The 12,780-nt window shown below is 42.5% G+C and overlaps 1 protein-coding gene across 1 annotated transcript in view; it reads right to left on the minus strand.

Moving 5' to 3' along the window:
* GALNT18 (polypeptide N-acetylgalactosaminyltransferase 18) overlaps positions 1–12,780 on the minus strand; it is a 400,900-nt gene that overhangs the window by 101,226 nt on the left and 286,894 nt on the right. The window contains exon 6 of the mRNA XM_049890385.1: positions 10,079–10,193. Coding sequence (XP_049746342.1) covers positions 10,079–10,193 — 115 coding nt within the window. The remainder of the gene's footprint in view (positions 1–10,078; positions 10,194–12,780) is intronic.

The following is a 12,780-nucleotide window of genomic DNA, read 5'->3' on the forward strand; positions in this document are numbered from 1 at the left end:
AGCAGAAAAAAGAAGACTTTGGACCCATTCCTCACACCATACATTAGGATAAATTCTGAATGAATTAGAGATTAAAATGTAAAAAATACAATCATACAAGTTTCAGAAGAACACACAGGTGAATTTCTCTACAACCTGAGAATGGATAAGTTTTCCTATGGCTAAAATCTGGAAGCAAGAAGGGAAAAGACAGATCCATTTGCTTACATCAAAAAGAAAAAAGAAAAAAAGCCTTTGCATGGCAAAAAACACCATAAGCAATTCAAATGACAACTAACAAACTGGGAGAAATATTTGCAATTTATATCATAGGCAAAGTATTACCATTTCTAATGTATAAACAGATTTTAAAATAGATAAAAGAAAACAACTCTTTAAGAAAGTGGGCCAAAGATATGAATGGCTCACAGAAAAAAGAAATGCAAATGGCCATAGTCGTATGAAAAGCTGTTCAACCTAGCTCTTAATAAGAGAAATGCATATTAAAGCTACTCTGAAAGCCATTTCTCATCTGTCAGATTGGCAAAAACCCAAACAACCTGCAACATACTTTGTTGATGTGGCTGTGAAGAAACGGGAACTTTCATTATTGCTGGTAGGAAAAGCACAATCCCTGGGGAGTCACATTTGAAGATGTCTAGCAAAATTACACATGTATTTATCCCTTGATCTTACAATTCTACTTCTGGGAATTTATTTGAAGGGTACGTGGCAAAAACACGAAAAAAAGTATGCACAAGATTATTAATTACAGCATTGTATTCTCAAAAAGAAAGCAGTAGAATAAACTAAGCAAATGAAACAAATGAACCTGTCTATTAGTTTGGTAGGATAACCATTCAAACAGTGGCGTACTATGCAGCTGTAAAAAGGAATGAGGAATATTTCCATATGCTACAGCTGCTATCCAAAGGGTCGGCAGTTCAAATCCGCCAGGCGCTCCTTGGAAACTCTAATGGGCAGTTCTACTCTGTTCTATAGAGTCGCTATGAGTCGGAATCGACTTGATGGCACTGGCTTTTTTTTTTTATTATAGGACATCATTCACTCATAGTGACCCTATAGGACAGAGCAGAACTGCCCCATAGAATTTCCAAGGAGCACCTGGTGGATTTGAACTGCCAACTGGTTAGCAGCCATAGCACTTAATCACTATGCTACCAGGGTTTCCGAGTTGGAATCGACTCGATGGCACTGGGTTTGGTTTGGTTTATTATAGAACGACCTTCAGAATGTGCGTGTATTCAATCACACACACACACACACACACACACACACACATATATATACACGATTGAATAGTGTCCCCCAAAAAGATATGTTGCAGTCCTGATCCCCCGAAAATCCATTGCTGTCTAGTCGATTCCAATTCACAGTGACCCTATAGGACAGAATAGAACTGCCCCATAGGGTTTCCAAAGAGCAGCTGGTAGAATCGAACTGCCAACATTTTGTCTGGAAATAGGATCTCTGAAGATGTTATTCGTTAAGTTCACATGAGGTCTTACTGGAGTTGTGGGTCCTGATGTCATCTGCTGTGCAATGGATCGCTTTTGTGTGGCCTTTCTAGCCATGATCTTGTAACTCTCACCCAAGTGATTGGGTGGGACTGTGCAAATAAGGAAATTGTGGCCCACAAAGGAGGTTGGTCAGTTTTGCCTTAAAAGAGAGCCATTCCCAGAGAGAGAGGGGATCCCACCACCACCAAGAAAGAAGACCCAGGAGTGAGCCAAGTGTGTCCTTTGGACCTGAGATCTCTGCACTGAGACCCTCCTAGACCCAGGAGAGAGAACGAGCTGTAACATGGATAGAAGTGATGGCAGAGAAATGGTAGCAGGAGAGACTGGCAGGACCCTATGGGACAGGGTAGAACTGCCCCGTAGGATTTCTAAGGAGTGGCTGGTGACTTTCTGGTTAGCCGCCGAGCTCTTACCACAGTGCCACCGGGGCTCCAGATCTGACTTTTTAAAATAATTATAAAAAGTTAAATATAAAAGAGAAATTCCTAAAAAACCAAAAGCAAAATGAAACAAATGAACCTGTGTATTAGGTTGGTAGGTTAACCACACAGAGAGGAACGGTTTTAGATGACTTTAAATCACACTAATTTGACCATACATCTCTAGTGGGATATAACCAAAAAACAAAACAAAAAAATGCAAAAATAAATAAATAGATAAATAAATAGACTGTCTCCAGTAATTATATGGAGCCTTAATGGCTCAGTCATTCAGCACTTGACTGCTAACCAAAAGGTCTGTGATTGGAACGCACCAGAGGCTCCGAGAGAGAAAGATGTGGCAGTCTACTTCTGTGAGGATTACTGCCTAGGAAACCCAACGGGGCAGTTCTACTCTGTCCTATAGTGCTATGAGTCAGAATTGACTTGATGGCAACAGGTTCGTTAGTAATTATCTGTAATCGTATTGTGGTGGTACTGCTGTTACTGGCATTCTGAAATTGTTGTGAATGTACCAGGGAATAAAGTAAATGCGTAATTACGTAGGTGACGTTAAAAACCAGAATTTTTGGCATGGGAGAAAGAAAATACTGATGTAAAACTGATGAGATTAAATAAAAACCCTGTAGTCCTAAATTTGAATTGGAAAAGTCAGCATGAATGCTGAAATATTTTATTTCTACAAAAATATTAATAATAATTTCTAGCTCTGAACACTGAGAAGACCTAGAAATAATGACCAGCCCAATACAACAAGCATCTCTAGTCTCCAGATTGTGGTTTTAAATACCATTTCTCAACAAAACAACGCTGAGCTCCTTAGAGAAATGGCTGATAATAGATCTGAGGCAGGAAATTTATAAAGTGAACCTGGAAACCCCTGGTAGCAGAGAAATAATCCAAGAGGCAAAAAGACTCAGGAGCCAATATGAATAGGCTCCCAGTGGCCAAAAGTAGGACATTGGCAAACCAATAAGGACGTTAAATGCAATGAATTGAAATACATCAAATATGTTTAAATTTCTAAGTTTATAATGATACTAAAAAACCTAACTGGTCACCTTTGGAAGATAGTAGAGAATCAAGTCATTCACGGTTTCGAAAGCTCTTATATAAAGAGATATTGATCCTGACTTTCCCCAATGAGCTTTGGTGTACTTTAGAGAGCACCCAAAGAGTTGATGATTGTAAATTTCGCTTTATAAAAGTTATCTCAGGACCACATCACAACAGAACCAAATGAAATTGAAAGAATCATTTCAGATTACTACGTAAAATTGTACTCTAACAAATTTGAAAACCTAGAAGAAATGGATAAATTCTTGGAACAATACTACCTACCTAAACTAACACATTCAGAAGTAGAACAACTAAATAGACCCATAACAAAAAAAGAGATTGAAACGGTAATCAAAAAACTTCCAACAAAAAAAAGTCCTGGCCCAGACGGCTTCACTGCAGAATTCTACCAAACCTTCAGAGAAGACTTAACACCATTATTATTGAAGGTATTTCAAACCATAGAAAAAGATGGAATACTACCCAACTCATTCTATGAAGCTACCATCTCCCTGATACCAAAACCAGGTGAAGACATTACAAAAAAAGAAAATTTTAGACCTATATCCCTCATGAACAGAGATGCAAAAATCCTCAACAAAATTCTAGCCAATAGAATCCAACAACACATCAAAAAAATAATTCACCCTGATCAAGTGGGATTTATACCAGGTATGCAAGGCTGGTTTAATATCAGAAAAACCATTAATGTAATCCATCACATAAATAAAACAAAAGATAAAAACCACATGATCTTATCAATAGATGCAGAAAAGGCGTTTGACAAAGTTCAACACCCATTTATGATAAAAACTCTTACCAAAATAGGAATTGAAAGAAAATTCCTCAACATAATAAAGGGCATCTATGCAAAGCCAACAGCCAATATCACTCTAAATGGAGAGAGCCTGAAAGCATTTCCCTTGAGAACGGGAACCAGACAAGGATGCCCTTTATCACCACTCTTATTCAACATCGTACTTGAAGTCCTAGTCAGGGCAATTAGGCTAGACAAAGAAATAAAGGGTATCCAGATTGGTAAGAAGGAAGTAGAGCTATCACTATTTGCAGATGACATGATCGTATACATGGAAAACCCTAAGGAATCCTCCAGAAAACTACTGAAACTAATACAAGAGTTTGGAAGAGTCTCAGGTTATAAAATAAACATACAAAAATCACTTGGATTCCTCTACATCAACAAAAAGAACACCGAAGAGGAAATAACCAAATCAATACCATTCACAGTAGCCCCCAAGAAGATAAAATACTTAGGAATAAATCTTACCAAGGATGTAAAAGACCTATACAAAGAAAACTATAAAACTCTGCTACAAGAAATTCAAAAGGACATACTTAAGTGGAAAAACATACCCTGCTCATGGATAGGAAGACTTAACATAGTAAAAATGTCTATTCTACCAAAAGCCATCTATACATATAACGTACTTCCAATCCAAATACCAATGTTATACTTCAAGGGGATAGAGAAACAAATCACTAATTTCATATGGAAGGGAAAGAAGCCTCGGATAAGCAAAGCATTACTGAAAAAGAAGAAGAAAGTGGGAGGCCTCACTCTACCTGATTTCAGGACCTATTATACAGCTACAGTAGTCAAAACAGCCTGGTACTGGTACAACAACAGGCACATAGACCAATGGAACAGAATTGAGAACCCAGATATAAATCCATCCACGTATGAGCAGCTGATATTTGACAAAGGACCAGTGTCAGTCAATTGGGGAAATGATAGTCTTTTTAACAAATGGTGCTGGCATAACTGGATATCCATTTGCAAAAGAATGAAACAGGACCCATACCTCACACCATGCACAAAAACTAACTCCAAGTGGATCAAAGACCTAAACATAAAGACTAAAACGATAAAGATCATGGAAGAAAAAATAGGATCAACCCTAGGAGCCCTAATACAGGGCATAAACAGAATACAAAACATTACCAAAAATGATGAAGAGAAACCAGATAACTGGGAGCTGCTAAAAATCAAACACCTATGCTCATCTAAAGACTTCACCAAAAGAGTAAAAAGACCACCTACAGACTGGGAAAGAATATTCAGCTATGACATCTCCGACCAGCGCCTGATCTCTAAAATCTACATGATTCTGTCAAAACTCAACCACAAAAAGACAAACAACCCAATCAAGAAGTGGGCAAAGGATATGAACACACATTTCACTAAAGAAGATATTCAGGCAGCCAACAGATACATGAGAAAATGCTCCCGATCATTAGCCATTAGAGAAATGCAAATTAAAACTACGATGAGATTCCATCTCACACCAACTAGACTGGCATTAATCCAAAAAACACAAAATAATAAATGTTGGAGAGGCTGCGGAGAGATTGGAACTCTCATACACTGCTGGTGGGAATGTAAAATGGTACAACCACTTTGGAAATCCATCTGGCGTTATCTTAAACAGTTAGAAATAGAACTACCATAAAACCCAGAAATCCCACTCCTCGGAATATACCCTAGAGATACAAGAGCCTTCACACAAACAGATATATGCACACCCATGTTTATTGCAGCTCTGTTTACAATAGCAAAAAGCTGGAAGCAACCAAGATGTCCGTCAATGGATGAATGGGTAAATAAATTGTGGTATATTCACACAATGGAATACTACGCATCGATAAAGAACAGTGACGAATCTGTGAAACATTTCATAACATGGAGGAATCTGGAAGGCATTATGCTGAGCGAAATGAGTCAGAGGCAAAAGGACAAATATTGTATAAGACCACTATTATAAGATCTTGAGAAATAGAAAAAACGGAGAAGAACACATACTTTTGTGGTTACAAAGGGGGGAGGGAGGGAGGGAGGGAGGGAGGGAGAGGGCTTTTTATTGATCAATCTGTAGATAAGAACTGCTTTGGGTGAAGGGAAAGACAACACTCAATACAAGGAAGGTCAGCCTAATTGGACTGGACTAAAAGCAAAGAGGTTTCCGGGATAAAATGAAAGCTTCAAAGGTCAGCGGAGCAGGGGCTGAGGTCTGGGGAACATGGTTTGAGGGGACTTCTAAGTCAATGGGCAAAATAATTCTATTATGAAAACATTCTGCATTCCACTTTGAATTGTGGCGCCTGGGGTCCTAAATGCCAACAAGCGGCCATCTAAGATACATCAATTGGTCTCAACCCACCTGGAGCAAAGGCAAAGGAAGAACACCAAGGTCACACGACAACTAAGAACCCAAGAGACAGAAAGGGCCACATGATCCAGAGACCTACATCATCCTGAGACCAGAAGAACTAGTTGGTGCCCGGCCACAATCGATGTCTGCCCTGTCAGGGAACACAACAGACAACTCCTGAGGGAGCAGGAGACCAATGGGATACAGACCCCAAATTCTCATGAAAAGACCATACCTAATGGTATGATTGCGACTAGAGGAATCCCAGAGACAATGCTCCCCAGAACTTCTGATGGCACAGGACAGGAACCATCCCCGAAGACAAATCATCAGGCATGAAAAGGACTGGTCAGTGGGGGGGAGAGAGATGCTGATGAAAAGTGAGCTAATTAAATCAGGTGGACACTGGAGAGTATGTTGGCAACTCTTGACTGGAGGGGGGATGGGAAGATAGAGAGAGAGGGAAGATGGCAAAATTGGCACGAAACGAGAGACTGAAAGGGCTGACTCAATAAGGGGAGAGCAAGTGGGAAAAGGGAGTAAGATGTATGTAAACCTAGATGTGACAGACTGATTGGAATTGTAAATGTTCACTTGAAGCTTAATAAAAATTAATTATATATATAAAAAAAGTTATCTCAGCTAATATCTGAAGTAGAAAAAATAAAATAAAAATATCACCATTTTGTATGTAACCCCTAATAGATTGTCCAGAAGCCCTGGTGGTGCAGCAGTTAAACACTCAGCTGCTAACCAAAAGGTCAGCAGTTCGAACCCACCAGCCGTTCCTTGGGAGAAAGATGTAGCAATCTGCTTCCATGAAGATTGTACCCTTGGAAACACTATGGCGCAGTTCTACTCTATCCTATAGGGCCGCTAGGAGTCAGAATCAACTTGACAGCAACAGGTTTGGTTTTATTTAATAAATTGTTAAGACAGCAGTGGTGGTTCAGTGGTAGAGCTCTCACCTTCCATGCGGGAGACTTGGGTTCGATTCCCTGCCAACGCACCTCACGCACAGCCAACACCGTCATTGGAGGCCTGTGTGTTGTTGCTGTGATACTACACAGATTTCAGCAGAGCTTCCAGACTAAGACGCATTAGCAAGAAAGGCCTGGAGATCTACTTCTGAAAATCAGTCAGCGAAAACCCTCTGAATCACAATGGCCCAGACCTGGGCAGCATTTCATTCTGTTGTGCATAGGGTCGCCATCAGTTGGGGGCTAACTGACGGCAGCTAAAAACAACAAAAAATCCTAGTTTACAGATAAGGAAACTGAGGCACTGAGATGTTAACTCATAAAACGTGAAAGACAAACACTAATAACCACACAATAGCTTGAAAATCTATTTTGGGGACAATCAGTAGTTCTGTATGCCCTGAAGGGGGAAGTGGAATTCAAATTAAGTAGCCCCTCTCTTTTTTTATGGTGAAAACAGTTCATGAACTCAGCTGCTAACCAAAAAGTCGGAGGTTTGAGTACACACAGAGGCATGCCGGAATAAAGTCCTGGGAATCTATTTCCAAAACATCACTCACTGAAAACGCTATGGAGCACAGTTCTATCCTGACATTCATGGGGTCACCGTAAGTCATAGTTGACTTGCCGGCAACTCGTTTTTTTCCCTACTTTCCTCAGCTCTGCCAGCCAATAAGGAGCTCTGGTGACACAACGGTTAAGCACTCACCTGGTAACTGAGAGGCTGGTGGTTAGAATCCACCCAGTCACTCTGTGGGAGAAAGACCTGGTGATCTGTTTCTGTAAAGATTATAGCTAAGAAAACCCTATAGGGCAGTTATGCTCTATCATGCGGGATTGCTATGAATCGGAATCAACTTGATGGCACACAACACCACCCAGCCAACAGGTTGTCAGGTCCCTGTTTTAAGAGTCAGTGTTCCTTCTATTCCAGTAATACTTTATCTCTACCAAGTGGGAGGGAAGACGCTGAGGAAAAAAAAAGCCAGGCAGCAGTTTATATTGTAATTTGCACCCCGAACACGAAACTACCTGAAGATACTTTAACATGTATTTGAGAGCCTCACCCAGGCCCACATTCCAGAACAGCTTTATAATCTAGGGAAAGAAGAACGAGAAATCTCCCACACTCCATGATTGACTCACATACATGTTGGAAGCAGAGTTCACAAATCTAATTTCTTTCTCCGCTCCCGGACATCTCTACCCAGCAAGCAAAAGGGGCGGGAGGCAGTCCCGCCTGCTCAGCCAATTTCCAACAGCAGCTCGTAGTGAAAAATGTTATGTTTGGGGTGAGCATTTATCCAGGAGCAGTGCGGAAATGAGATGGTGAGCACATAAATGGCGAATAAATGACCGATGTAGGGAGAGCTGGAGAAATGAGGGTGATTATGCAGGCACTGTCCTCTATGAATATATTAGCTCCCCAATAAGCCCATGCATTTTGACTGCTTCCCAAGCAATTTCTCTAGGTTTCAATGAATACAGGTATCTGGCAGTGTTTGCTAAGCTCAGCTCAGACAAGCTGTTCCTGCTGTCAGTCCTGAAAGCCCCAGTATTAAGACCAGGAGGTGAGTTAGGCCCCACATGTCACTGTCAGTTCATTGCAGGTGTTGTGAAGTGCTGCCGGCACGTGCCCAGTCTCTCCTGCAGAGCAGGGGCCAGGACTTTCCAGGGCCAGTGGAATGCCACCTAAGGAGGTTCGAATTGAATGGAGGGTATATTCAAACTGGAATCCTTGAGTGGGAATTGAATATCAGGAACTAGAGACAGCCAGATATTGACACTAAGGCAAAGGGGGCAAGAGTGGGGTCATCACAAATGGGAACAAGCTAAATGTTGGGTGAGGTATGCATGGAGGTGTGAAGAGATTGGTGTTGAGTAGGAATATTTTGCATAATTGCCATGAACACCAGTGGGTGCAAGGTCCTCTTGAAGGGTTGGCAAGCCTGTAGCACGGCTGCTAGCTGCTTAAAGAATCCCAGGGAGAAAACAGTGGCGACCACCATGGGGACAAGCCACAGCTCAAATGTTGGGTTTATCATGAGGACAGAGCCACTCCCTGGACATAGGGGTGGCCTTCCCACTAGGACAAGTTCATTGACTGTATCCATCATCATATTCCTGCCAATCATCAGGGGACCTAATATATCCTTCAGACATGGGGGAAGAAGTCCAGTTTGGATTTACCTTGCATGGGCTCAAGGAAAGGGGCCACAGAGCCTATGAGATATTCCTGTAGGGTAAGAAACAAAATGGTGTCTACTGTGTGGATTCACACCATGATCTGAGAAAAGCTAAAACAAAGCTCTACACTTTGGAGCAGGATGGTGGCTATCTCAGGAGAATGGTGTGAGGCAGAAATGGGCCCATGGGTCTGGCCAGCAAGTGGTAGAGTTAGAAACCACATGGTGTGAATCTGGCTGTGTTTTGCTGTTTGTACCCTATGAATTATTTCCTTGTGGACCCTTCTTGACAAAATCTTTATGAAAGTCCTATGGGCCACTGAGGAGGAGATAGAAAATACCAAGTGAGAAATCATAAGGGGAAGTCACTGTGAGGGTCACGGAACAGGGGCCACCCCTTTTCTAGCCACCCCTCGGTGCCTGAAGTCTCTTCCTGAAGCACATCTCGCTCACCCCTGAGGGGCTTGTGTTTGGTTTTAACAAAGAGGCTGTTTCCCTGAGTTGGGGGCTCAACTCCCCCATGACCTCACCCTTAGCCAAGCAGGTTCTGAAGTCCTCTTCTTCCTGAAAATTCTACAGGTCACACACACATCGTCCATGGTTAGAAACTGGACATGTAGAATCAGCCTGTACCCCTAAACCTCGAGCCCCATTTCTCCATCCCCTACATTCACCCATTTGGGAACTGAGCCAAGCCCTTTCTATGAGAAGCTCTCTGCTCACCCTGATGCCGAGCTCAACATTCTCTCCTCCATAGACCTCCATGCCTTCATCCAACAAGCCGATCTCCTGGAAGTACTGTCGGTCCACAATGAAGCAGCCAATGAGGGCAGGGCTCCTGCAGGGGTGAGGGAGATGCAGTTAGCAGAGGGGCTAGCTCATGGGGTCTGCTAGATAAGTAAGAGCAGTGGAGCCTTACTCCCAGGAGGATCTGGTCTTCTCCTCTGCTTCCAGAGTTCATGTGGACCTTGTTCTTGGAGTAGTCCTCCAAGGTCCACCCTCATCCAGCCACTCCAGAGAGGCTGTTTCATCAGGCAGTGAGCAGACAGCTCCTGTCTTGGGACCAGCCGTATTTCCCTGGTGGTGCTTGTGGGTATGTTAGCCCAGAGAGGTGGTACTCAGCTTGCCAGTCGAGATCATCTGTATCTCTAGCCGTCCTGACCAATGAACTCTGAACTGATAGCCAGTCTCTGTTTCTGTCTGGGCACCCATGCCAACTCTCTGAACCTTGCCCAGCTTGGGTTCTGCATGCCAGCCTTGGTCCACTTGCAAAGATTAGCTTGGGCTGGGTTGTAATGAAGCTCCCAACTACTACTGTAGAGCTGTCTATTTTTCCCTTCAATTCTTTCATTGCTTCCTTTATGTATTTAGGTGCTCCAGTGTTAGGTGTATATGTATTTATAATTATCATATCTTCTTGATGAATTGACCCTTTTATCATTATATAAAGCCCTTCTTTGTCTCTTGTAACAGATTTTGACTTAAAATCTACTTTGTCTGATATTAAAATTGCTACCCTTGCTCGCTTTTGGTTATTATTTTCATGGATCATTTTTTCCATCCTTTCACTTTCAACCTATTCGTGTCCCTGGGCCTAAGATGTGTCTCTTGTAGACAGCATATAGTTGGATCTTGCCTTTTTGACTAGGTTGTAAAGGGCTTTGAATAGCATGGTAAGAGATTTGGATTTTATCTGCAGGCAATGGGTTGTCAATGAAGAATTTTAAGCAGACAGTGGTGTAAACAGATCTGTGTTTTTTTTTTCAAAAAGAATATTCAGGCAGCAGTGGGGTGGCTGGAGGAGACTGGGTGGGAATTGAGGAACCCAGTTCGGGAGCTTGTTACTATATCCAGATACAGCTGATGAGGACCTAGACCAGAGCATCAGGAATAGAGATAGTTTTAAGACAGAACTTGATGTAAAATCAGCAGATGGACTATGAGGGTGAGAGAAAAGGTGGAATCTGGATGCTGGCTAGCTTTCTGGCTTGGGTGATGGTGAATTGGAGGTTACTCACAACATGGGGATATAAGAGAAGAGGCTGGTTTCAGAAGGCAGAAGGAGTTCACGCTGGGCAACCTGAGCTTAAGGCGCCTGTGGGACACCAGGGAGATATCTAACAGGCAGGGCTTAGGTATATGGTCTGGAATTTTGCTGGGGTCTTGGGTGGTGCAAATGGTTAACACACTCTTCTGCTCACCAAAAGTTAGGAGGTTCAAGTCCACCTAGAGGCACCTTGGAAGAAAGGCCTGGTAATCTACTTTTAAAAAATCAGCCATTGAAAACTATGCGTACAGTTCTACTCTGACACACATGGGGTCTCCACGAGTTGAAATCAATTCAACAGCAACTGGTTTGGTTACTGGTTTAGGAAATTGGTCAGTTGGTGAAGGGGCACCATATGGAAAGAAGCAGGGTGAGTTTATGGACACAGAGGAGGTTGATTGGGACTGGAACAAGAAATGAGAGTGGGGTGGTCCCAGGAGATGAGGCTGGAGAGGAGGAGAGGCAGGAGCAGACCCCACAGGGCCTTGCGTACCTTGCTGATGTTTCAGTATTATTCTGTAGAACTCAGACAAAAATGACCTCAAACTACGTTTCAAAGATTTCAAACTCTTCCTGCCTTGGCTGCTGTCTTCATAGACACCTGAATGAGTCCCCTGTGCAGCCTCTGCTTTTAAGGGTCAATACTCCTGAAACAGCCATCGCCACCAGACCTGATTTCTGTTTGCACCGCTGCAGGGTGGGTTCCTTTCTGTTCCCTGCAAAGTCCTGCCTGCCCCTTAAACACAGATGTCACCAGAAGGTGGTCTAGGGGAATGCTCCTGGAATGAAAGAAGAGATTAGAAGCTGCCATTGCTTTGTATTACATCAGGGAGAAAGATGATGAAAAATGTTATTGGAAGCGGAGGATTATTTCCTAAGATCATATTTTTCCTTGTCAGAAGAAAAAATATATTCATATTTATAACAGGATGGGATAGAACCCAACTTAGCTGTTTCCCATGGTAATCTCTGTTTACCTACTGTCTTAAGCCCCTGCCACAATATTGTGCTGTTAAATGTTTGTTGTGAGCCCACTGTGTGCAAGGGCCTTTTACACACACGGTCTCATTTGATCCCCATTATAGCCTCGAGACAGCTCATTGTGACATCTTTGTTGTCAACCCAATAGCTGGCCACTGTTGAGCTTGGAAGTGGTGCGGCCAATTTCTGTCTACGGGCCTGGTGAACGCTACTGGAGAGAAATATGCTGCCTTACAACGAACGTTCTTGCAGAGGACTGCATTGGTATTGACTGCTTCTGTTCTGCCCATCTCTAAACCTTAATCAGCAGCCAGTAAACCTACACTCTAGGTCTTTGCCAGGGAATATGATCTCAGCCTCAAGTTTCCCGTTACTCAATTTTTTTCAAAAGCTTGAT

The sequence above is a fragment of the Elephas maximus genome, chromosome 7 (assembly GCF_024166365.1).
Source record: "Elephas maximus indicus isolate mEleMax1 chromosome 7, mEleMax1 primary haplotype, whole genome shotgun sequence".
NCBI classification, from domain to species: domain Eukaryota; kingdom Metazoa; phylum Chordata; class Mammalia; order Proboscidea; family Elephantidae; genus Elephas; species Elephas maximus.